This window comes from Hibiscus syriacus, unplaced genomic scaffold, assembly GCF_006381635.1.
Source record: "Hibiscus syriacus cultivar Baekdansim isolate YM2019G1 unplaced genomic scaffold, ASM638163v2 tig00112343_pilon, whole genome shotgun sequence".
Classification (NCBI taxonomy): domain Eukaryota; kingdom Viridiplantae; phylum Streptophyta; class Magnoliopsida; order Malvales; family Malvaceae; genus Hibiscus; species Hibiscus syriacus.
In genome coordinates, this window is record NW_024063306.1 from 1,288,733 (window position 1) to 1,314,926 (window position 26,194).

The 26,194-nt window shown below is 36.2% G+C and overlaps 3 protein-coding genes and 1 pseudogene across 4 annotated transcripts; 1 reads left to right on the top strand and 3 right to left on the bottom strand.

Annotated features, from left to right (window-relative positions):
- Positions 1-831: 831 nt before the first annotated feature.
- LOC120178000 (DNA replication licensing factor MCM6-like) lies at positions 832-6,432 on the bottom strand. Its single transcript, XM_039183974.1, has 18 exons — positions 6,304-6,432; positions 6,076-6,228; positions 5,877-6,008; positions 5,606-5,768; positions 5,322-5,515; positions 5,020-5,215; positions 4,856-4,930; positions 4,350-4,579; positions 4,147-4,261; positions 2,846-2,920; positions 2,626-2,766; positions 2,314-2,517; positions 2,069-2,230; positions 1,941-1,996; positions 1,725-1,840; positions 1,515-1,628; positions 1,261-1,391; positions 832-1,138 (listed from the first exon to the last, which is right to left on the bottom strand). Exons 1-18 carry the CDS (start codon positions 6,378-6,380, stop codon positions 1,004-1,006), a joined length of 2,469 nt encoding a protein of 822 aa, XP_039039905.1. The 5' UTR covers positions 6,381-6,432; the 3' UTR covers positions 832-1,003.
- Positions 6,433-7,038: 606 nt separating this feature from the next.
- On the top strand, positions 7,039-10,075 carry LOC120178002 (ycf3-interacting protein 1, chloroplastic-like). Its single transcript, XM_039183977.1, has 6 exons — positions 7,039-7,391; positions 7,510-7,554; positions 7,645-7,758; positions 7,976-8,056; positions 9,228-9,392; positions 9,911-10,075. Exons 1-6 carry the CDS (start codon positions 7,095-7,097, stop codon positions 9,998-10,000), a joined length of 792 nt encoding a protein of 263 aa, XP_039039908.1. The 5' UTR covers positions 7,039-7,094; the 3' UTR covers positions 10,001-10,075.
- Positions 10,011-15,893, bottom strand: LOC120178001. 2 transcript variants are annotated; one of them, XM_039183976.1, is made up of 13 exons: positions 15,784-15,893; positions 15,568-15,686; positions 15,141-15,284; positions 14,802-14,950; positions 13,231-13,455; positions 12,559-12,728; positions 11,929-12,029; positions 11,449-11,595; positions 11,025-11,080; positions 10,877-10,934; positions 10,633-10,753; positions 10,506-10,547; positions 10,011-10,372 (listed from the first exon to the last, which is right to left on the bottom strand). In XM_039183976.1, exons 1-13 carry the CDS (start codon positions 15,791-15,793, stop codon positions 10,302-10,304), a joined length of 1,413 nt encoding a protein of 470 aa, XP_039039907.1. In that variant the 5' UTR covers positions 15,794-15,893; the 3' UTR covers positions 10,011-10,301. The 2 variants fall into 2 exon arrangements, with proteins under 2 accessions (XP_039039907.1, XP_039039906.1); XM_039183975.1 differs by lacking the exon at positions 10,011-10,372 and having other exon boundaries at positions 10,380-10,547.
- A 1,462-nt stretch (positions 15,894-17,355) lies between these two features.
- Positions 17,356-18,954, bottom strand: LOC120177928 (annotated as a pseudogene).
- Positions 18,955-26,194: the final 7,240 nt, after the last annotated feature.

Genomic DNA, 26,194 nt, shown 5'->3' on the forward strand with positions numbered 1-26,194 from the left:
AACAGATAAAAAATTAAATAAAAGAACCAATTGTATAGATCGTGGTGTTTAACTTTGATCATGACAGAGTACGCATACACTCTAAAAGTGGACGAGAAGAGCGACGTGTATAGCTTCGGAGTGGTGCTTTTGGAGCTGACAACGGGGCGGAGGCCGGTGGGTGAGTTCGGAGAAGAAGGGCCGGACATCGTGCAGTGGAGCAAGAGGGAGGCTAAGATGAACAAGGAAGGGGTGGTGAAGATATTGGACCAGAGAGTTAGGGATATGGTGCCGGAGGAGGAAGCCATGCAGGTTTTCTTTGTGGCCATGTTGTGCGTGGAGGAGCACGGCGTGGAGCGACCCACCATGAGAGAAGTTGTTCAGATGCTCGCTCAGGCCAAGCACCCTAACACTTTTCACATGCAATGACCTTTTGTCTCTATTTACGTTATACGCAATGCAAGGCCAGGCCAGGCCAGGCTTACACCTTTTGTTTTTATGGTTGATGCCTTTGTTTCCAAGTGGCCATGTTAGTTTGTACTTGGAAACGCATGCCAATTGAGATTATTAAACATATAATATGTCACTTATCCTTTTTATTCAAATCTAATTCAGAGCCAAATCAATAACATATAATGCTTTGAATCATCATTAGTATATGATACTACCATAACCCAAACCAATTGATTTTAGTAATTAAAGAATTATTGTTATATCTAAAAAGGATAAGCAACATATATTATATATTAAATATATTTAAAATCAAAATGCGAGACGCATGCAAGCGGATGAACCAGAAAGCAAGTCTTTGATAATTTAATGTAAGATATTCTCAAATCAAGCCAGAAAAACGCCTACCTAAACACCGATATAATACAGAATTTAATGTAAAATACAACCAACCAGACACTCGGTGAAGCAAAGAAAGCCCTACACTACATTCACATTTTTTAGTCCACATACCCATCTTCCAAACATGCAAGCAGAGCCCATAATTCATTCTTGTGAAGAGATTTCAGTCCCATTAATCCATGGCATAATTGGGAGCTACAGCTAAAATCCTGCTATCTCTAGCTGATCGTGCTGCTGCTGCACCTTCACCCGCTTCTTGCCTGCCATCATCTATCACAATCAAGTGCCCTTCCCTCTTAATCAATCTCTGCATCACCCCACGATATTAGTTACCTCATACATAAAAATAATCACCACCCTTGGTGGAGATACAAAATATCCAAAAAAGTATTTTTGTATATATACAAAAATGGAGCCTAGTTGCTTTACCTCAATAAGTGATCTAATTCGTTTAATTTCTGTTTCTACTTCTGCAGTTGAGCTGTAGTTGTTTTTTTCATTCTGCTGATTCACATACCACTGGATTAAATCTCCTTGACTCATTCCAGCCATGCCACTCTCTGCACAACGTAAAATTGCCTCATTTTAGGTTAAGTTGAATAAGAACACTTGAGCACAAATATTCATTCCCATGTTCCAGCTAGAAATCTATGCTGCTGATTATGAAGACAGTTAAGGTTTACCTTGTTGCCTTACAGCTTCTTCATGCTGCCTAAGGCGCATGACAAGGGCCTGAGTAACCCTCTGAAAATAATCCTCCTTTACCATGAATTCCTCCTTTTGTTGATTGGTAGTATCTACTTTTTCAGAAAAATAATAGTTCATTATAAAACCGCAAACCAAGTATATATCAGAAGAAATAGACACAAATAACACAGCTTGCATAGTCCTACCGGCGCTTTCAGAAGCTGGTTGAGTATCACCTTCACCAGAATTATTGGTTCTATCATCAGAACCATTAGTGTTTACTTCTTGAAATTCTGACAAATCAATCTCGGTGGACTCCACACTGCATGATTAAGAAGAAATTATCACAAAAAACTAAAAAAGGAGAAGGGAAGGATGGAAGGGGATTCATGGTTCTACAATGGTCATGTTATTAGACTTGCCTAATTATAGATGTTTTCAGTAATCTCACGGCTACACGAACATGCCGCGGGTGCACCTGCAAAAGAACAGTTCTCTAACTCCAGGGTGCACGATAATGAAATAATATGTTCTGTGGTAGATAAAGAACCTGAGTTTCCAAATAACTCCGAGCAATGGCCTCAGACAACCTGACTAAGGCCTCCAACTGCCTAACTGTCATACGGTATGCAACTCTGCTTCCAGGAGTTGTATCACCTCGTCTGAGCGCAACATAAGACTCAACCAAGAGTTTTCTTGCTTCAGAGGTTAGCTGCATTTCACTAACACCATTTAGCCATGCCAATGCAATGGAAAGTAATCATATCCTAAGCAGTGAAACGTTATGGCAGAAACCTTTGGTTTTAAAGTTTTTGCATATGTAATATATCGTTTCAGTTGTGCAGTGGTGAAAGCAGGATGAAGTGCTTCTTCACGCTTCTGGTGAACTCTCACAATATGATGAGCAATATGGTAATCAGTTTGATCATCCGGATCATCAATCATGACATATACCAGATCAAACCTAGAAAGGATAGCTGGAGGGAGAGCAACATTATACTGAAGAGAAAGAAACATAACGAAGCCATCAGTTTACAGGCGATTATACCAAAACTTAATCAGCATCAAATACTAAAAATTGGGGCCAATTGGAATCAGCCTTAATACCTTGAGTGGTTTAGACTTATCATAGCGCCCTCCAGTAGGATTAGCTGCAGCTAGAATTGATGTCCGGGCATTTAGTGTTGCCTGTATTCCGGCTTTAGTAATGCTTATGGTCTGTTGTTCCATGGCTTCATGAATTGCAACCTTCATACAAAATTGATTATCAGACACCAATGATTCTGAATGTACAAACTGGTCTCTGGTAACACAATATGAACCTTACCTGATCTCTGACATCCATCTTGTCAAATTCATCAATGCAACATATGCCATTGTCTGCCAGCATTAGAGCACCTGCCTGGAAATAGATCAGATATAATTTTTCAGACTTAAAAGCAGGGATTCGATTAATCTGCTTTCTTTCTGGCAAGATTGATTAATTGACAACTGGGTTAGCAGGTGAGAATAAACGTAGCTTCTGTAAATTTACAATTTGCAAGTCAGATCTCTAATTTAATAATCATAGTCGTTAGATTAGGCTGCACCATAATGAAAAAAAATGTGAGGAAGGACACAAAAACCAGGAACTCTTAATTTGCAGTGTTTAGGAACATGTAATCAGGAGAGTGAATTTGGAATTTTGTTTTCATATAAAATGTGAACAGGGGAAGCAAACATGATGAAAAATAGGAAATGGTTCAGCATACTCACGTTTGAGAAAATATTTAAAATTGAAATAAATTATATTACATAGGTATTCCAAATTTACAACAAAGTGAAGATCCAATAAAAACCATAAAACCTGATTGTCATAAAAGAAATTGTACTTTTATGGGTTTTATTGTGCAATTTATGTTATATATCCAAATTGATCCTTGCCATTTACTAGCAATCGACGAAAGTTGTCAGTCACCATCATTCTTTGATCGTGCAAAAATTCAAGTCCTCGCAAAGGCTGAGGCAAGAATTGATGCAACGATGGAATTGAAGGTTGGTGACAACTCCTTCAAGATTATGGTGCATGCGATAGAGCCTTCATTCAAACCAAACTCTTGGGCTCCTGAAGATGACGATTCTCATTAGATCTCGTCTCTCTATTTGTGGCTTTGATTTAGTTTATATGGTTGAAGGTGTTTGCTTTTCTTTTGTATTATGTTCTTTTGCGTTGTTTTTGATCCATTGAGGGAGGTGCATTTAGATTTAAGGTGATTTGACTTTGGCTTTGGATGAGGATTTAAGAGTTTAAGGTGTTTGTTGTAATGGTGTATATCACCATAGGAGGATTTTTTGTGTTGTCTTTTGTATTGGGTATTATTATTAATAAAATATGAGGTACACTTTTCTTCCTTCCAATGTTCGTTAACATACTTCTAAGTATGTGAACGAATACGAAGGGAGATTTTAATGAGACCTCCAACTTCTATCAAAAAAAATAATGATTGCTTCCACGTATATTCAAGCATCATATCAAAGACATTCCATTTACCTGTCAGTGTTAATAGAGCGCAAATAGCTAATTTTCATGGTTAACAAAGCCAAATACAAGACCTAACATTAAGAAGATAAACAAAATACGAGTACTACCTCAATACAGAATTCACCAGTTTCTGGTTCTTTGGCCACAGTCGCTGTCAATCCAGCAGCAGAAGAGGATTTGCCAGATGTATAGACCGATCTGGGAACAATACCTGATGTGTATCTGCAAGAATAAAGACCTCTGTGTTTTAAGTTCTACAAGTCTGTAACCACAATGTCTGCGTGGTAAAATAGTATGGTAAAATACTTACTTGAGAAACTGGGACTTTGCACAGCTGGGATCCCCAACTATACACACATTTATGTCTCCTCTGAGATTGATGCCTTCATGAGTAAGCTTGTGGACGCCACCCAAAAGCATGAGCAAGATTGCTCGCTTGATATCTTGGTGACCAAAAACTGTTGGTGCAATGCTATCAACAAGCTTATTGAAGAAATCAGGAGTATCTCTCATTCGTTGAATCTCTGTAAGCTCCTCCGACTACAAGTTGGATAAAAGAAATGGAATAAAAAGTTATCGGATACTTAGTTCTTTTATGACATAAAGCCTAGTATTAAAACTAAACTAACATCTAGAGCAATTGACGAGTCATGCAAACATGCAAAACACAAGAAATAGTCATGAAAAAGAGATCATCGATTTAAATATGCAAGTCAACAGTGCCTTTCAGTAGATCAATTACTTAGTTGGCATGCACAGAAAACAGAAAGATTAAGCAACATGCTATTTCTGATGCAAGGTGCAGTAAGAACTAACTGTGAACTGTTGGTCATCTTCATCACCGGCCTTTTTCCTATTTCTGATGTCAACATCCTTTCTACCGTCAATAACCTGAAGAAGAATCTTTGTCAGTAACCGGTGAAGGACACTGCAATAAGCCATTAAAGCAAATAGTCACAATAGGCCAATTAATGACAGACCTGAACTGAATTAGCAATGAAGGCTAAACGATAAGATAAGTCTCTGACTCCCAATGCACGAAGACCTCTCACACCTTCTTGTCCAGCAGTTGAACTCTTGCGCTGAGAAGCTTCTCGGCGGCATTCTGCTCTTTCACCAGGAGAAGCCAGTGCCAATATGTCCGGTATCACAACCACCGTACCAGTGAACAAGACACTATCACCATATACAAAATTCAAATTAAAGAAAATAGGGGAAACAAAGAAAAAGAGGAACAAAAAAGCAAAACAAGGAACAAGATTAGCGTTGGATGTAATCTTACGCATCGCCTGCTCTAGCCAATTCCACAATCTCATGGCGAAGAATAACATCCAATGATCTAGGTAAGGAGCCAGCAGGAATTTCCTTAGAAGTCTCCTGCATTCTTACCCTCTGCCAATCTGTAAACTTGCTGTCTTGTCGAAGCAATGCCCATCTTGTTCTATTTAAACATGTTGCACTCACACATGTTGTTGGCTGTATCGACAATAAGGAATTGTAGGAAAACAATGTAAAACCCAACAATTTAAGAGTATAAAATGAATATAGATGAGAAAGACGGCAGACCTCAGTGTACTTGAATTGCTGTTCGATATTCTTGACAACACTTCCGCAGTCCAAACACTTGAATGTTCCTTGGAGAAGCTCGGGTCTGACTTCGCTCGTTCGTGTGACTACTCCCGTGACTGATACTAGCTTCCCAATTTCGGCAGTGGTTAATTCTCTCAAGCTGAAAAGATGCAACAACAAAAAACATATATGCTGTTGTATTACTTGATCTGCAGCAATAAATCTAGACTGATGCTATACTAGGAGTAAATGAGATGAAAAGGAGTACCGCTTGGTGAAGGGAATATTAAAGAAGGCGACATTGATGTCCTTGTTTGGGTTATCATCTGCCTCCGCAATAAGCGTAGGCTTCTGCTCCATCACGAACCTCTTGCACGCATTCTTCAAGTACGGCTCGAATCTGCAGCAGTAGTAGCAGTCAAGATTGAATCTCAATTTCTAAAATCATAATAACTTGAGCAGCTTACCTCAAATACTCATCAGCGATTGCCTTCTGGAGAACGTCATTGTAGAGCATGACGTGCGAGAAATCGATGTACATGGTGCTAGACCCGTTCGCTTCCATCGCCTGTATCTCCGCCTCGTAATGCGACTCCGCCATTCGCGGATCCAACCTGAAACTGTTCTTATTTCAAAAGAAATGAGATTGAATCACAAATGATGAATAACAACGGTAAATGCAACCAAAATCAAACCTCTTGAGGAAATCCAGGAAAATGTTCTCCACTCTAATCGCCTTCTCGTCTACATAGCATCCACTGAACGCCTCCATTTTCTTCAACGAACACGAATCGAAAACCCTTCCTTTTCTTGATTTCCCTGAACCTGGAACTGGGCTACAACAAGAAGAACAACGACGACAACTTAAGTCCCTTCCCCTTGGCGGGAAGTTTCTGTGGGACCTATGTTTTTCCCGCCTAACCGCCCTTATGGGCTTTTCAATTAACCTATAGTTCTTTCTGGGCTTTTCAACAGATTGCGGGTAATTTTGCCCCAATATTATAGGCGACATCATATATTTTATTTTGAAAATTAAGATATTTATTTTAATGATTTGAAACTCGTTATAATATATTTTTTATTGAAATTTATTATTTCGGTGAAACAAGATATTTTATTTTGAAAATTACGATATTTTCTATAATGATTTAAAACTCGTTACAATATGTTTTTATTGAAATTTATTATTTCGATAAAATAAAATATAATTAAAAATATATATTTTATTAAAATTCGTTACGAATTTAAATAAAAATATATTATTTGAACAAATTCATCTAAACTATATGATTTTAACTTGCACAGTAACATTTCCTGTAAATCCCAAGTTTAAAATAAAAAATTCAGATTCAATATGATACAATTATTTCTTAAATATTTAGGAAATATTACGATTTTATTAGTTTTTTTTTATTGCGTTCCGACCCATAACCAGCCTTATCGGAGCCAATTTTGAGGCTAGAAAATTAACGACTGGCAGTGATAAATGGGGACTTTGCAAGCGTTCCAAATGCCATTGGCATCTTCTTCATCTTCAATCTCATCTCCTCCTGCACCTAAAACCCTATCCACATGTAAATCATTGTCAGTGAATCTCAGGTTGAACAAAGTCTACAGTTTGACGAGTCTCCGGAGGCGGAGGATCGGTGGTGGAGTTCTGCTCGTTGCTGGTGTAGGTAAGGGTGAGGAAGGCACACGACAAGTGCAAATTGATGAAGATGAAGATGGTGATGGCCAACCAGAAGATGATGTGGACTTCCAAAGAGTTCGCCAAGTTCAAAGAGTAAGAGCATTCCTTTACTTCGATTAAGATCCGTAACGGTTTCCATTATTAGCAGCGAATATACTTGTAGCAGCCCACTACACCCCGTTAATGGAATCTGCTTATTGTTTACTATTAGGTTTTAGAACTGCTCAGAAAGAACCGAGACATGTTATTCAATGAGGTATGTAATGCTACAGCTACTAGTAGTGGTAGTAGTTTAATGATTTGTTTGTTTCTTTCCTTCTGTTTTACTTATGTTTTGTATATGCAGGTTAAACTTACTGTGATGATCGAGGACCCTAGGGAAGTTGAGAGAAGGAGATTGCTCGGCATTGAAGATCCCGATGCCCCTACCAGAGATGATCTTGTGGAGGCTCTGGAACAAGTGAACACTCTTTCCCTGCCTCCCTCATAATAATAAATTGAGATCGCGGTCGACGTGAACTTTTTCTTAAAAATAACTAGGTTTCTAAATTGTAATTACAATTTCATTGTCACTATAACCTTAAAAATCGTTACGAATCACATTGTGGCTACGATTTAATAGTATGGCCCTGCGTACCTTCAATTTGTATATGTGCCGTTTGTTTCTGTTTTACCAGGTCAATGAAGGGAAGATCCCCACAAATCGTGTTGCTCTCAAGATGCTAGCTGAGGAAATGACCAACTGGCCCAATGTAGAAGTATGTTTTTGTTTAGTTTAGACTATGCCCTTACTCTTTAGTTTCTGCTTCTAGCTGAGGATTACGTTCACTAGGTTTGCTTCCTTTTGTTAACCTATTTGTTTTCATCTGTACCTGTTCTTTTAGCCATCTCCAAATTTCCCTATCCGTTGACAAGTGATTTTTTTTCACCGTTGTACATATGGCTCATCATGTAGCTTCTAAGCAACATGGATTTGGTAATTCCTTTATGTATATCCGGCGCATTAACTTTTCGAGAAGATGATTAGAGGTAGTAGTTTGAAGTAGTTCCCTTTTCCATATCAGTAAAAGGGGAAACTTTAGAAACCGATGGAGAAAATTCATATCATGATGAGAATTCAAGTGACTTGTAGACGTTTAGGGAAGATGGTTACAGGTAGTAGTTTGAAGTAATTCCTTCCATATCAGAAAAATGAGAAACTTTAGAAACCAATGGAGGAATTCTTTTCATGATGAATTTCGGATGACTAGTAGACTGAATAGCTATTGAAGTCTTGTAGGTTTAGTCCTTTTCTGTGAGTATTTTAGTTTCTGAGTCACATATCTTTCCCAGTGAATATGTTCTCTCTTTGTGAATCATTTTAACTCATTCTAGGAAGCTAGCTACCCACGTAGTCACATGTGAATGGAATTACTTGACCTTGGTCAAAGCTAGTTAAACTACGATCAACATCGATGACACATTTGTAAACTTGTTTGTCTGCTTGTATTGTGTATTTGAGTTATTATGAATTTTGAAAGTTAGCTTTGCTTGTCTTTGGCCTAACATATACATGGAATCTGCTTGTCATCTACCCACTTTGTAGAATCTCTCATGGATGTAGAAAGCTTGAATTTCAAAAATGTAACTTTGCTTCCACCGAAAGGAAAATAAGTGAACACTTTAAATGATCCAAAAACTGTAATGCTACTCGTCCCCCATTCCCATGTCTTCAACTTCCATCAACTCTATAGTTGTGTCATCATCCTAAGCTTCTTCCGAGTTCAACTTCCATTACTTTGCTTTGTGTATTTTCCCCAGCTTCTACATAGGTGATTAATCCCAATGAGGTTACTTATATTATTCCCATTATTGCTATATAAACAATTGATCAAGGAGTATTCATTTTTAGATGGTAATTCAAGAATGCTTGATGTCTTTAATAAGCAGGTGGAAGCACCGAAGCAGAAACGTAGCAAATCCCTCTATGCAAGGGCGACAGACACTGGTGTTAATCCTAGAGAAGCTGCTAAGAGGCTAAATATCGATTGGGATTCTGCTGCTGAAATTGAAGATGTTGAAACTAGTGATGAAACAGAAGTCCCCCCTGCAGTGGTTTGTTTTCTTATCCCAGTTTATTAAGATTCCAACAACTAGTTTCTTTACTAGTAAATTTGTTATCAGTTTCTGCATCAATTTTGTTCTGAAAGATTAGCTATTTGCAATGAGGATTCTGATAAATGCTAAGAATGTCATATATTGGGGCATATTCGAATCACTCACCTGGAAATTCAAAAAAAAAAAAAAGAGAATATGTTGGGCATGCTCTTCCACTCCCAAAGTTGCAACTCTCCATCAAATCTTCCACTCCCAAAGTTGCAACTCTCCATCAAAAATATATCAAATCATGAAAATGTGTTGCCAGCCCTTATTGGGGCTTATAAAATGCTTCATTTATCATTGATTTTTTACATTCAATTCTCTTCAAAACCATTTCTATTCTTTCACTTTTGTTCAGGGTCCATGTGTGTTTAAGAGCTAAAAGTGAAATTGTCTGAAATCTTTGACAGTTGATTTTCATCTTACATTTTATAACACGTATATAATTTACAGTCTACCATTTGTGTTTGCAGGGTTATGGGGCACTGTACTTGGTCACAGCCTTTCCAATTATCATTGGTATATCTGTAGTGTTGATATTATTTTATAATTCTCTTCAGTAGAAAGTTTGGACATACCCTTATCCTTTTGACTTGAATGCATAACCTCTATTTAACTACGGTTTTTATTTTATCACCTTTCCCTCATCCTATGTTCACAAGAAGTTTCAAGAAGCAAATCCTTATCCCATTGCATACCCTCTCCCCCTCTACAATACACAATTACAAACCCTCTCCCCCTCTACCCCCAAAACTACTATCATCAAAGCTGGCCTCTAGGCATTGCACCACCAGAAACCATAAAGAATCCACCCTGGCGAGTTCAAAGCGTCAAGTCTCACTCACAAAAATCCACGCCTCCAACTCAGGGCCACTTCATGTGGAATAGCCCTTCTTCTGATCCAAGCCATGCCCCACAGTTATGGTCCACGCTTCCTGTTGGTATTTTTATAAACAGAGTGTACAATAACAAGTCAAATTACTGTATAACCCCGCTGGGCAAAGCAAAAGGAAGAGCAAATTGTTGTTGGAATAGAATTGGAAATTTTCTCCTCGAATAGCATCTTACCAGACTTGATACTCCACAATCGTAAATAGCAGTCCTCACCGCCTGAAGATCAAAATGTTGTTGGGACTTAGGTCTTAAATCAGCTAAACAGTGTATGACCATTCATACTGCTGTTGTCGAACCTTACCTGACATAACAAATCTCTCATATTGGTCAACTGCAAGCTGTATACGAGAATGGGAATTCACATGCCCTCCATATGATTGTACAGCCCCTCTCTTAGTTAGTCGGTGATCGTAAAGCTTCATCTATCAAGTCGTCAATACGAAAAATAGTATCCATCCACATAAACATAGGGAAATTAGGTACGAAGGCAATAAATCAGCAAAGCAAAATCTAGCATAAGAGCTAACTGGACAAAAGGAACTAACCCAACCATCCATCGAGCTTGCTAAGAAGTATTGATCATAGGATTGAAGTGATACCAAACTTGAGGTAAGAAAACATAGGAGTTAATAAACTCAAAGCAAATGAAGAAGACCATAAAGCAGGTTAAGGAAAACATCGTAACTCACCAACCTAGAAATAGATGATGGCATATAAATTGTATGAGAAGGAGATACGAGTCCTCTGATCTGTAAAACATGACAACCAGAAGCATAAACCTCTGATGCAATAAAAAAGAACTTCCTAGTTAAATATTCAACATGTTTCCCAGATACTAGATGGAATGAAGCATGAATTAAAGTAACATCGTGTTTTTTGTTTTTTTTTATAACTAAAGTAACATCGTGTTATATATGAAAAAACTAAAAAGCACAATAAACAACTGCAGTATCCATGATTTGCAATCGTGGAACCTCATCAGGTTGTGAAAGAAGATAAAGATGGTGATATGTATCATGTCTACTGTTAAAAACACAACCCAGTTTCAGAATAATCATTTGTCTTCATCACACGCAGATATAAAACTGTGATTAGATCTCTAAATGGAACTTGATACCTCAAACCATTTTCTCCGATTACTTCTTCCTGATGAAGAGTATGGTGTTTGAAGCTTAGTAAGTCTAGAAACTATGCGCTCCTGGTTCTCACGAACATCCAAAGTGACAATTGCTCCGTTTCTGAGTCCACAAAGAACAATATTTCCCTGAAATAAGTTACATTGAGGATTAACTTGAAGGTATATGTATGCTGCAAGCTTCAATGCTTCCTTGCCAGACTCAGAGCATATATCATACATGCTTTATCAAAAGAACATTATGCCGCTAGTTAAGATGAATAAAAAACAATAAATAGCTTCAAACTGACTAATAAAGGTCCAGAACCTCAAAATCCTTTAGGTGACAGGAGAAACAAAACTAAGCAACATTGAATTCTAAATTTCTAATAATAATGAAACTGTTTTCCCCTTACAAACGGATATATTATCAAAGAGGACTTCAAGATCACTGGCCAAAACCTTGAAGGATATTATACTTACTGTCTGATCAAATTGTAGTGCAAAAACATCACTTTTACTACGACACACCCATTTTGATGTTCCTCTTTCGACATCAACCAAGGCAGCTCCAGCATTGGTTCCTATAACAATAGAAAAAAGGGCATATATAAGTGTCTGGTCATTACAGGCAGAAAGATAAAAGCAACTAAAAGTCACACACCGCTTCATTTTTCTATATTGTCAGGAAAGGACAATTGTTCAAATAAGATACCGCGAGAGGAATGCTACATCAACATAACTATCACGAGAATTCCCCAATTAATTGCAGTTGTGATCGAAGAAAAGTAGAGAAAATGTAGAAAATGCTAAACCCTAACCCAAAGGGGCACAAATTTATGTCTAATACAAGGGGAATTGTTTACTTCAACATCTCTAGACTAGACTGAGTAAGACATGGCTGGAGATGATAGCGAAGGACCTTGCGTTACTGATCAAACTAAAGACTAGGAAGAAAGGTCATTGATTCCATCTAGAGGACAAAGCATATTATAGGAATAGATATGTCATAAAATTTTGGAAAGCTATAAAATCCCATGCTGCAAATACAAAACAAGCATAACTTAACAAGACCAAAAGCTTAAAAGCAAATGAGAGAAACAAGAAACTTGCCAATTACTACTTGAGCTTTATGAGAATTATAATCAGCAGTCCAAATGGTATGGTCAAAAGAAGCAACCGTGCGTAGCCTTTGATCCAATCGAGAAGTAAAATCCACTGGTTCCAGGAGATTAAGAATATAAATAAATCCACCAGAATTCTCAGATCCCAGTGTAGTTATCCTGTTTTATATGTTAAGATATTGCAGGTGAAAAAACAAATCTCTTAATGTATAAGAAAAGTTGAGGAATTTATGGCTGGAGTGCAGACTGCAGCACATTAAATCATATAACCCATGAATTATGTCCATTAGGTAAAGTGCCATTCCATGCTCCATAAACGACTGAACTATAGGCCACCCAGATCATAGAGAAGATTAGAATATTTCAGGAATTAATGTCTTCAGCTAAGAGGAAAAAGGGACCATTCATATATTGACTAAGAAGTTGGACCAGGACCTTTCTTGAACAGCAAATCTAGAGGACCACGACAGTTGTCAACATATCAGAGAGATACGAATCTAATAAAAAATTGTTTTTCCTATCCAGTGGATTTAAACGATATAACTTAGTGTCTTCAGCTCAAGGAACATTTAAGTGTTGGCTTCACATAAATTAAATAAATGATTCTAAGAGAAGACAAATATTAAAGAGTTTGTCAAGATAAGCAATCGCTGAAGGATACAATGCGCATTGGACTTTGGAATCATTGTTTGAAAAAAAAGATTGCTTTTCACACAATCTCAGAGAAGATATTCTTGATGGCATACGGAGTGGAGCAGCTGCAGGCCTCCAGACATAAGGAGGTGTTTTTCCATTTTCTGCCTCCCCTTTGGTGAAAGGCCAAACATGATTAGGAATGTACGTGATCCCATAGTCAAAATGGTGTTGACTTCCAACCTTCAAGAGACTGCACGAAAAAACAAACATCAAAAGCGATAGCTAAAACACAATCCAAATGTTTATAAAGTGCCGCAACTCTGATAGAAGATTTCAAAGAAAATGGATGATATATAAGTTCCTTTGCAATGCCATTGAAAGAAGATACACCTATGTCACAATAACATCTAGAAGAAAATAGAAATTCAATGCGACAAATGCTTATAAATACAATTTAATATAGAGCTTAATTGAAAATTGGAAGTGAGAAAGAACAAGTGCATGTTGTTGGATAATTCAAACAAAAAAAAAAAGTGGAAATCTTACTACTTTTAAATAAGATTTAAATTTTAAATTATATTTGGGGCAATAGAGATTTTGTGATAACTGACTCGTCATTCTTACTGATTTACCCCTGGTCTTTCCTTATAAATACCAAGCTGCAATTCATTATTTGACACGCCAAAATTTATTTGCTTCTCTGTTTTTTTTTTTCTCTTTGAAAAGAGCAATACCAAGAGAGTTCCACTTCCTTATTTCAGGTATACAAAGTTTGGAAGACTGTGTTAACCTTGGGTTTTTTTTTTGGGTGGTGGGGGTGCTCCACTTTTTGGATTACACCAATCCAGGCGAAATTGCTTCTAAGGCAGTGGTTTACACGACACAATAATTTTATTCCGTTATTTTCATTTATTCATTATTGTTTGTACTAGTCAATGTTAACGTCTTCATTTTGTAGAAGTATTTTTTCTAACACATGTATGTTGCAATAATAGGAGAATGATCATGCAACACAACATGTAAAAGGTCCAACATACTAACACATGTATGTTGCAGTAGTAGGAGAATGATCATGCAACATAACATGTAAAAGCTCCAACACAACAATTGTAAGAGATATATAATGTTAGATGGTAATGCAAGAGTAACACTAGATCATTGTGAGGAAGAAAAGATATGTAGAAATTCCAATGTTGCAACAAAATTGAGAAAAATACCTAATTTAGATGGTATAACGAACAGAAAGACTCCTATTTATATCACACTTCATTGCAAGTTGCAAGAAGGATGGCATGCCTAGGTCACCCAACTGTCCAGTCCTTCGGGGATGTATTATCACTGGAAGGACAATTATTCTAAATAAGATGTCATTACTCTAAGCAGAGTAATCAATGACACACTTCGGCAAATTGTATTTTGACGGCCGTGCATGTAATAGGAGCAAAAAATGCTAACAGCTTATGCATCGTGTGTTAATAGATTATAGGTCCATCTAAAGTTGTAAATTTTATACAACAGAAAATATTTTGAAGACATCTTGTACATGGAAGAGGATGCAAATACATCTATATGTCTATTTCCAACTCTATATAATACCTCAAGGAGCCATCTATACTGCCCGCAAGCAGAACTTCTGTTTCCATTTGACCGTCCAGTGTCTGTACATCAATTTGAGTATGTTCCAAAGCACTAAAACGTATATTGACTCCTGTTAAATTTGTGTCTGTCCCACCATATCTCCAAACCTGAAATAAATCTAGAATGTTGTAACACAAGGTAATGAAGACTAAGTGATTATCATTACGAAATTTAGGGAACAAAATTCTGATTAATCCTCTAGAATGCTAAAGAATGACTAATGTGCTAGTATACTAACATGAATAATTTGTAAATTTTGGATAATTGGAAAGTGAAAAAAGGCAACTTGCAGATTACCACGGGTTTAGACGCATGTAACTTGTGGAATTCCTCCTGAAAGCTATGCCTCCCTCGATCATAACAAAAACAACCGCCGTTCAACTCTCTGAGATGAAGAAGCCTAGAGGTAGGAGCACTGGTTTGTGGAAATAACTTGGTTGCCTGCAACAAGAAAGGCGCAAAACAATAGCCTATAAGTATGCATATAGTAAAGTTAAAAGTTAAGAAAGAAACAGTTAGCAGTGAAAAACCGCGAGAATTAAATATCGTAATTATAATGGTTATGATCAGATGAAAAGCGTTTCAAATGAAAAAGCTCGAAAGGTCTCAAATACGGAAGCAGATGCAAAATAAATTCAGAAGTACACACATGAATTACTGAAAGAATCATTTGATTCGAGCATAAAGAAGAGGAAGCAAGAATCGGGCGTTATTAGGGAGTTACCTGAACGGAGCTAGAAAGAGGCTTGTTTTGGGACGGCGGAACGGAAGACGATCCAGGTATGCGTGGTTTAATCGGGAAATACCTGTTCTTCTCATCATCGTAGTAAAGCCCAGGGAGTTCTGCATTTGCATCAAACTCAAATACCATTAACTCGTCTCTTATTTATCGATATTACACATCGACTCGAAACAGAAGAATGGGCAAAAATATAACAACCTTGTGGCATGTCTTTGGCAGAGAAACAAAAACGCGCAGCAATTTTAGCTTGGGTTTGGCGGAAGTTTAAATAAGATGCGGTGGCCGCGGCGGCCGCTTATGAAATAACAGCCCAGCTGGCCAACTCCCCTTCGTAATCGATCAATTCCATATGATACAGGGGGCTCCTCACTCACCTCTAATTGGGCTTCGCTTCAGTTGACCCTTGGCAGAGTTATTTAAATCCAATGCTATCTATAATTAAGTCTGGTCATACATCGGTTGGGGTTTTTAGTTCATTCGAATTTAATTCAAATACAATATGTCTCTACTTGTGATCTCATCTGGATTTAGAAAAGATTCATCCTACTCAAGTTTCAATATATATATATATATAATTTTTATTTTTACTAATTAAAATAAATACCTAATTAAAAAATATAAAGAAATGAATATTACAACAACCGTATATAAATATATAAAAATTAATTATACTATTTTTTTTAAGTCGGATCAAATATTTTATTACTTTAAACTCGAACTCATCCCTACCTATATTATATGGACTCCAAATTTGTGTTTCTCGGTTTGGGCCCTGACAGATTTCTTTAAATCCAAGGCTTTTTTATTAATCTAGAGAATACAAGTGGTAACTATTTGACAATAAACGCTCAAATACTCTGCGGTCATTGGTGATCGAATCTAAAATCTATAGGAACAACAATCATTCCTTTAACTACTGAGATAACTTATGTTTTTTTATTAATCTGAGGTAAGTACAAGGCGGTATATGTTCAAAGATAAACTCTCAACTTTTTGACATTAAAAGCTCACACCCTTGACATCTATGAGGCTCGAACCTAAGGATGATAATCTAACCCGAATATGATGGGGTCGGATTTAAAAAAAATAGATTCGGGTTCGAGTCGAGTCAGGTTCGGGTAGAGGGTGAAAAAACTCTAACTCAACTCAACCAGAAGATAATAATGTAATTTCCTTAAAAAATATTATATTTTAATTAAATCTTTATTTTATATCGAGTCGGATTTATACTAAAAAAATCGGGTCGGGTTGAAGTCTTGTGAAGATATATTTTCGGTCCAGCCGGGTCAGATGGAGGATATATACTTTTTGGGTCGGATCGAGTTCTGATGAAGGGTACATATTTTCGGGTCGGGTTGAACAAAAACCCGATCCTAACCCAACCTAATCCTAACCCAAACCGTTGTCATCCCTACTCGAACCCATAATTTTAAGGAATAACAACAATTCATTTGTCACGAAAACCACTGATTCGTGCCACTAGGGTAACTTAATTCCTGAAATAAAGTTCTGTTTATAATTTAACATTACTTGCTACTGCCAGTACTTCACGAGGAAATTGTGAAACAGACAACGAAGAAAGGAATAGAGTCTTCTCTTCTATGATCCGCAAAAGAAGACAATGTTGGTAATGATTCAGAACAAAAAAATAACACTATTTAGCAGCAAATTTCAAGACGTTCATACCATCTGGTAAGTTAACTGGCAAGTACTAGTATCGCATATTTATTAACCAGACGATTAAAACAGAGCAATTTACAGATGACAGAGCATTTCCTTAAAAAGTTGAAGCTGACTTCTCTGAAGAAAGCAATTCCCGCACCGCCTCCAAGTCGGGAAGGACAATAGCACCCGATTTTCTCCACTCCTCGGCATCGGGAGTTTTGAACCTATCCAATAACAAGGCATTCATCCCCACGCTCCTTGCTGGGACATAGTCTTTGCGCAAACTGTCACCGACGTGCAAAGTCTCTTCTGCTGCAATACTGCCAGCCCTCTCAAGCGCAATCTCGTAAATCCGCGGGTTTGGTTTCTCTACTCCTTCAAGACCAGAGAACACACCAAAGTCCCACTACGATCCCTAAAACACCATGTAGATGTGAGTTTCAATTACAAACATCAGATTAAATTATCTAGCCAAAATCAACAATCGAAAAATATCATCAGCATTATGTCGCAGAGGAACAAGCAAACTATCCCACATTTTTTAAGTACACATTGAGATTTGCAGCGTCGTACTACTTCCACGATTTACACATGCGCGCTTACCTCATATCTGTAACCAACAGTTTCAACTATGGAAACAAATAAGTCAACAAGGTTTCAAACCCATGAATGATCAAACTAATTTCCTCCCAAACTAGATAAAAAAGAGGTGAACATAATAAGAATTGCAGTCCAAGAATATGCTATCAATCCAACTTTACCTGGTTCAAACCCAAGGCTGGAAGAATCACATCTTGGTACCGATATTCAGCATTGCTTATGATCCCCACTTTAAGACCCTTCTCACGAGCCCATCTTAGGAAGGGTTGGGAGTCTGGAAATACCGAATATGGTGCAGATGAGCCAAAGAAAGCATAGATGCGTCTAAATATCTTCTCAAATGTCTCCTCATCATACTCATATCCAGCCTGTTACCGAAATAAGACTAATGTCATAACAAGTAATCTCTCTCTCTTCACTCTGTATAGGTAAATATGCAACGGCAGTATGAAATAACTCCTTCGATAGCATAATACAAATATCTTACCCTGACAAATGAATCCCTAACACAAGTTTTCCACCATACAATGTTCGGCATTTTTGCTGCAAACCCAAAACATGGATACTTCTTTGCCATCTCTGTGTATGCAAGCTTGAAACCTTCATGCACTCGTTTATAGTCAGGGCATGGCATTTCAGCAGATTTTGCTGCCATGCAGTAGTAATCACCAAGCACCCCTTTATAAGCTATGAGGGTCCCAGTGACATCCACAGTGATACATCGTAATCTGGATAAAAGGGACATTGCAATAGCAATTGTTCACAAGGCTTTCAGAATTGACCAAAGCTAATAATGCAAATAAAGAAGATTTTGGTACTTAAAGGATCTTAAGTAATTCTTGATGCAACTGATTGACCAATCCTCAATCAATCTTCACAACTGCATAATTCAAAATGCGGTTATCATTAGCAGCAAAAGTTTGAAATCGTAATGCAACATGAACATAAAACATTGAAGTATGATCACAATCCCATAATCAATTGTAGTTAATTAAAACTGTGAAACAGTTGGCGAGAAAAAATTACACAGAATAAATCATGTTCGTTACTTGGTTTATGATGATTTTTGCAATAGGATAATCTCACATAAAGTTTGACATAATGCACTGCTGCGTAAAAAATAGACCTTGTGCAAAAGGTTTTCGAGTAGTGAAACAATTGAATCGACAACTAAAGTCCAAACAAGACTTGAAATGACAACTATCACTGATCTCCAGAGATTCATTGCAGGAACAATTTATCTATTAGATTTCTTCAATAGCAGGGAGAACACTATGCAACATAATATTCAAACGATTCAATAGTTTACATAGTTATGAACGATGGGTGGTAATTGACCAATTACATACGTATGAAATGCCTAAAATGTGCATACAAAAATTATTGGCAAATGGCAATAATCTCAACCATAGTCCAAAGATTAAGATGCTCTCTTCAATTTAGTCTCTTGCATCTGAGTAACTTTGAAAGACCTTGTGAAAAATTAAAACTATCTACACCAGTCCTTGGCATAATAAAAGTGATACATTAAGAGACCAGAATCCTACCATAAAGAAAACATTGCTAGCTCTAAACTTAAACAATGGTGATCTTTTTAAGGCAAGAATCTCGTAAAGAAATCTCGAATAATTTATTTTAGGCTACAAATATGAACATGATCACATTATTTGCTATACTCTAAAGAGATGAATCCACTTCCTCTATCCAATGACCTGGAATTGCAAAGGATTAATTGAATCAGCATCGTGCAAAAAAATAAAGGTCAACGCTTAACATGTAAAATCAATATACTCGGCAAAACAGGAAAAAAAATTGGGGTGGGGGGGATTCAATCAATAACTTAAATAGAGCAAACAAAAACTTATGTCAGCCATAAGGGAACAATCATGAGAAATATTGGAACCAATGTCAGCAACTCTAACCCTTGAACAACAATGCAAATACCCAAATCTTCAGCAAGATTTGATTCCCCCCACCCCCAATTATTTTGCCATAAGAAAAGAATACCGTTTGATCCGAAGATGGAAAATGAGGAAACTCCAACAGCATTCATTAGGTGAATAAAAGAAAAATAGGAACAGAAATGGGTTTAGATTAAAAAAATGAAGCTTTGAAATTGGAAAACGCAAGCTAAAAATAAAAGGGTGAATAGAGATTTAGATACCCATAAGGAGCAATGAAGCAGAATCTGGATGTATAATCGAAAACAGGGCTGACATCGGCAATCGCCGGTATCAGCTTCTCCTCAACTAAATTTCATCACTAAATTTCTCCTCAACTAAAGATTAAGAAGGTGAGTGACTGAGAGTCTGAGAGAGCAAAGGATGCACCTTTTCCAAGTTCTTACGTTTTGTTAATGTCGATAATTTATTTATTATTTTATTGTTTCTGAAATTGTTTAACTAATTTTATAATTATTTTTTAAATTATCCAGAATTTATTTTATTTGGATTTTCTCGTAAAACTCGAATCTCTACGACCAGGATGACTACAAATTCCAACAAAAAAAATTATGACGTCAAATTCAAAAAAAAAAAATTTAGTATTTGTACAATTAAATAAAAAATAATGAATTTCGAAAATAATGCGAAACGGAGGGAAAAAGAAAAAGTGTGCAAATGACAATCGGCTAATTATTCGGTTTGAATCAAATTAATAGTTTGATTAATTAATTGAATAATTAAATATTAAATTGATCAATAATTAAGTATTTCTTAAAATATCAGTTATCAGTTAATCCAATTTAAAATTAATCAAACTAATCAAAATAACTGAATTAATTAATTAATTTTTATTTAATTTGATTATTAATTTTCAAATTTATTGGGCTGAATATAACGTGGCAAAATTAGATACGACAAGCAGAATCCAAATGTTCAAGCAGAAGAAACCCAAACCCAACCATATGAAGGCTATAGATTCAAAACCCAAACAAAAACAAAAACAAAATTAGATACTGCCAAATTACAAACAGCAAGAGTCCTGTTGTACTAAATTAACAACTTCCAGCGGTGGAGAGTAGAAGACCACGTGAGCATCACCTCTTGTTGCAGTTATCTTCGCTAGTTTATGGCTCACCTTATTCGCAACCCGGTTTATATGCCTCAAAGTAACATTCCATTCCCGGTTTATCAGCTCGTTAACACGGTCTAGAAGAGTAAAGATCAAGCCTCTATTAGAGTTTTCTTGTAGCATCCGAACAACTTCCAGACTATCTGCTTCCACCATGACACTAACGTTCATGGTCAATTGGTTGAGAGTTTTTGAACGAGTATTATATTCACTTCAAATTTATAAAAAAATGAATTTTTTTTATTAAATTATATATATTTAGGGATGGATAAAATACCTGAACCCGACAGGTCCCGACCCGATCGATACGAGTTTTTTTTTTAATTTTTGGGGCTCAGGGCGGGGCGGATATAGTAAAATAATTCAGGGTGGGGCAGGGTCGGGTTTAAGGTGAAAAATCACTGACCTAACCCGGTCCGATTATTTTGTATATATATTATAATTAATATTTTAATAATTTTTTATATTATTATAATATATTATTTAATTATTAAAAATATAAAATATATTATTTTAACAGTTTAAATATAATAAAATATATTATTTTAATTATTTTAAAATATTAATATATTCAGATTGGGTCGGGGTTGGATTTTTAGTCTAAAAGTCAGAACGGGTTCGAGACAGGAAAAAACATAAAATTTATTGGAACAGGGAGGAATCGGGATTTTCATATATATTTTCGGGTCAAAATCAGGGCGGCCAAAAATCCGCCCCACCCCGCCCCTTGCCTTTCCCTATATATATTTTACTTTACAGAAAAGGATAAATAACAACCCATGTATTTTTGTTTTTAATTTGTTTTATTTCATTGATTGGTTTTGAAAAAATTATGTTTGATCATTTATCATATCGATCTATTATATTTTGATCACTTATTTTTTATTCATTAGCTCACAAAGGTTTTTTTTATTAGTTTTGGGTGATCACGAGATAATATATGTTCATAATTTTCTTAATTTATTAATGCTTTGGGTTGATATGGTGGTTACTGAAAACAATTCCCCCCCCCCCCCGAAAATTATAGTTGTGAAAAAAATGGGAGAAATAAGAGAAACGAGATAAAGGGTAGGAAGAGAGTGGAGATGAAGGGGCGAAGACAAAGGTAGTCGAAGTTATCGAAAACCAGAGAAGGTGGTTGGAGCATCATTGATAGCGAATGATGGCGGTGTAATTTAAATGAAAGGTTAAGAGAGTTTAAGGGTTAAATTGATATTTTATCTAACGTTTTATGACTTAAATTAAAAATTTATATTTTAGAAAATATATTTTAGAAATCTTTAATCAATTAGTTTTAAAATATATATTTAATAAAATTTATTTTTTAAAATATTTAAAATAATCATGATCAAAGTTTAAAAATTTTAACTTCTAAAAAGTCGATAAGAGACATTTTAATGAGGCGATGATATAATAATTTAAGGGGATGAACTAAGAAAAACTACTTTAGAATACAAAGAGAAAAATATATATCAGTGAAAATCATAAGGTGTGAAAAATAAATTTTGGTACAGACAATTCGGGTAAATTTATGAAATTTTAGGAAACTAAATTTAAATTTTTTAGAAGGATAGAAATATATTATTAATATATATATATATGTATATATATATATATCTAAATTATATGAAAAAAAATAAAATTTTATGGATTGCCACCAACCTAATTCACACTTACGTGAAGATGCCCTTATTATTATTATTATTTTGATTAAGTCAATGTAATTACAAAGTCGTATATGTTTTAAATATTTTTAATCATTTGACAATGAATACTCAATTAACCTGTTGTAGTCGCTAGTTATCGAATCTGTGACCTCTACAAACAACAACGATTTCTTTAACCACTGAAATAAGATGATTCGTGCACGTAAATGCCCTTAACTTGAAGCAAATAAAGGCTTCTTTATGTGGTTTCAAAAGAAAATGGAACAAGCTCATCATTTTGTTTTTATCATGAGTGGAGATTGCTTACCCTTTTCAATTTGGTTTGCTTCGGTCATTTGTAATATGAAGACACTGAATTTCGACTGATTAATATTATATAATATTGTATTATATTAAACTATATAATGAATACATTTTTATTAATTTGGTTTTGGCCCTAGCAGTTACACGTCCCAGGCCCAAACCAGTCTTGCCCAAACCAGTTCAAGACCCAGGGTTTCCAGAACCCTAGCCAGCTTCTCTCCAGCGCCGTTCTCCCCTTCAACGAGAGTACCACGCCTCCCGAATTTCCCTCCGAGTTTCACGGTGCACGTCTCTCACCTCCAACAACTCCGAAGCATTCGGCGAACGAAACCCATTCGTCACCAACAAACACAAACAGATTGCATTAGTGTTTTATTCAGTTGTAAATACCTAAAAATATGATTTTTTCCTATAAATATATGTAATCAGAACCCAAAGAGGGGACGGATGAAAATACAAAAAAACAAGAGAGAGTTTTCACAAGAAATAGACACAAAACCCTAGCAAAAATTCGCAGTAAGCATTAGAGTGAAAACAGAGGAATTCTCGCAAAGTTTTCGAAGGAAAAGGTAAAAGTTCTTACCTTTATCGCTTTAGATGCTTGCATGCATGGTCTCTTCGTCATTTTTGTTCGAATAGAACCCAAAAGAAGCGTTTTAGCCGATGAATAAGGGGTGTTTTCAGGATTTACTTCCGTAGATCTAGCCCCCGAGGCTTGATTTTTTGAAAAATTATCTGGATTTTTGAAACGAGGAGGTGAAAAGCTACTGAAAAATAAGAAAATTTCGTGATTTTGCTGCCGATGAACGACGGCCGTCGCCGTTCAACGGCGCCGGCGAGGCGGCTTGTGGCGGCTGATGGCCGGTTTCTGGGAACCCACGGCCTCTGTTCTTGGAAGCCCAAGAACATCACAGAGAAATGGAAAAGAGATGGCTCTGGCTTTTGAAATAAACCAAATGAAAGTTTTTAGTTCTTTGTTTAGCATATATACCAGCGTGCTTCAAATAAAATAGGGTAAACTACCCTTTTGGTCCCTCATACCTTTTAAAGCGTTATTTCACACCCCCGAATAAAAATTAACCCTTAATATTGCTTCGAATTTTGACCTCTAGCCTGCAGTTCTTTCATTTTAGTCCTTTCTCTGGATTTTAGTTTTAATTATCTTTTTATATTACATTATAATATTTATATATATTTTATATTATTATTAGTTTTTTTATACATTCGTATATATTTATTATTAGTATAGTATTATTTCACTTATATGTTATATTATATATATATATATGTATATATGTACACATTTTGTATTTTACCCTATTTCTTTACTTCTTTATTATTATATTTATTTACATTATTTTTTTTTCTCTATTATTGTTATATATATATATATTTTCTTATTTTATTTTCATTATTTTTTTTTATTTTACATGCACATATTTGATTATGGTGATTTATTTTAGTTTTTAGTTGTTATTTATTTATTACTATTATATATATCTTTTTATTTTTCCCATTGTTTATATCTTTATCATTATTACCATCATATACATTATTTTTATATTCTATATTTTACTCATCTTGTTTGTTTTCCATTTTACCTTAGGTGTTTTATTTGCATTCCTTATCTAATATATGTCTTGATTTTCTAAGGGTACAATTTAAGCAATCTAAGGTAAGTAATTTGGATCGTCATTTTACATTTTTATTTAAATTTACAACTTTCTTAATTAAAGACAACTGGAAATTACATAGTACCGAAAGGGCAGTTCAAGGGTGCTAATCCTTCCTTAGCTGTAACCGACTCCCGAGTCCGACATATCTTTGGTAAAACGCAGATCAGGTAAGATATAAGGTATCCGATTAACCTATTTATTTTTAAATAAATAATCGGTGGCGACTCCCAATCCATTTTCCTAAGTCGAAGCCCAATTCCGGGGCCCAACCGAAAGACGGTTCCGACAGCTTGGCGACTCCGCTGGGGACACAGGTAAGTGAGTCAGGCTAAGGTAATTTCCAGTTGTCTTTTTAACGAAAATGGTAAGTTTGAATTTGAAGGTAATTTTTCGATCCTTATTACTTATTTTTTGATTATATTTTTCGAGTAAATAGTTGGACTGACCGTTTTCTAATGATTTCAGCTTTCCAAACATTTTCATCTAAGGCTCTAAACCCGAGCTCCGAACCCGTTTTAAGTGGGGGTGAAAGCGACGCCTTCGTGTGAATTTATTCACCGTATGGGCCTAGCAAGTAGCCTTCGGGATTCATATACCTTATGCCTTCGTGTGAATTTATTCTCCGTATGGGCATAAGGGAATGTGTCCTCTCGAGTTTAACTTAGTCCACACAAGCTTGTGATGGGTTTCGGACTAAGGGTCTGGTCGGTCCAAGGGGGCGCCAGCAAGGAGAACTCGAGTACCGTTTTTAGAACCCAAACCGGGAGACTTTGAATAAATAGAGCCTACCCCAAAACCACATTCCAAAACCTAGGACATTTCTTTCCTAACCTTTTTATTTTTTATGTTTTTTTCATTTACCATTTATTTTTATTTATTTTTATCTATTTCTATTTTACTAACGTTTTTGCCTTTGTGTTTGTTTTCTAGCATTTGCATCATTACAAGAGGCTATTGATCCCTAAAAAACGTTTGTTATACACAAAATAATTCGAGTTAATGGACAAAGGTGTTGTAATACAAGAGATTGAAAACGCTGAGGCACGACTATGGTCCGAGAAGGCTCAGAAAGAGAAGGGAGACAGTCTTCAGGGAAACTTTGTGTCAGAACTGGTTAGTTATGCCGCTGTCAGCCTGAAACAGAATAATGTCCAGGAGCTGCGAAACATTTGGGACAGTTGGAAGAATGACAGAAAGCAGAAGTTCAACCAACGATATGGGGATATCGCCCTCTTGCTCCATGTCAAGACTGATGAGCCCTTACTCCGAGCATTAATTCAATTCTGGAACCCGGGATATAGTTGCTTCACTTTTAACCAAGAGGACATGGTGCCTACCATCGAAGAATACACTACACTGCTGCATTGTGAAAGCATCAAGCTTGAGCGAGCCTACATTAAACACATCAAAAGCCAGCCCTTCAAGAATGCACTAGCCAAAGTTGCAGGAGTAGATGAGAAATGGGTAATCGATCGGACTCAGCGTAGAGGCAGTGGAGAAGGAATTGAATGGATCCACATAAAGCAACTAATGAAAAACCACCCTGATGAGTGGAAGACCATAGACCTTTTTGCACTGGGTCTGTACGGTTTGATTATCTTTCCGAAAGCTTTGGGGTGCATTGAC

What these genes read in the sequence shown, in the direction of transcription:
- LOC120178000 (XM_039183974.1), bottom strand. Translation starts at nt 6,380, where the DNA reads ATGGAGGCGTTCAGTGGATGCTATGTAGACGAGAAGGCGATTAGAGTG. An exon ending in TTCCTGGATTTCCTCAAGAG is followed by an intron (nt 6,229 to 6,303) that starts GTTTGATTTTGG and finishes AAATAAGAACAG; the next exon opens with TTTCAGGTTGGATCCGCGAA. An exon ending in AAGATGACCAACAGTTCACA is followed by an intron (nt 4,580 to 4,855) that starts GTTAGTTCTTAC and finishes TCCAACTTGTAG; the next exon opens with TCGGAGGAGCTTACAGAGAT.
- LOC120178002 (XM_039183977.1), top strand. Translation starts at nt 7,095, where the DNA reads ATGGGGACTTTGCAAGCGTTCCAAATGCCATTGGCATCTTCTTCATCT. An exon ending in CCAACTGGCCCAATGTAGAA is followed by an intron (nt 8,057 to 9,227) that starts GTATGTTTTTGT and finishes TTTAATAAGCAG; the next exon opens with GTGGAAGCACCGAAGCAGAA. An exon ending in CAGAAGTCCCCCCTGCAGTG is followed by an intron (nt 9,393 to 9,910) that starts GTTTGTTTTCTT and finishes TTGTGTTTGCAG; the next exon opens with GGTTATGGGGCACTGTACTT.
- LOC120178001 (XM_039183975.1), bottom strand. An exon ending in CACTACAATTTGATCAGACA is followed by an intron (nt 11,596 to 11,928) that starts GTAAGTATAATA and finishes AACTTATTTCAG; the next exon opens with GGAAATATTGTTCTTTGTGG. An exon ending in ATCGGAGAAAATGGTTTGAG is followed by an intron (nt 11,081 to 11,448) that starts GTATCAAGTTCC and finishes CATGTTTTACAG; the next exon opens with ATCAGAGGACTCGTATCTCC.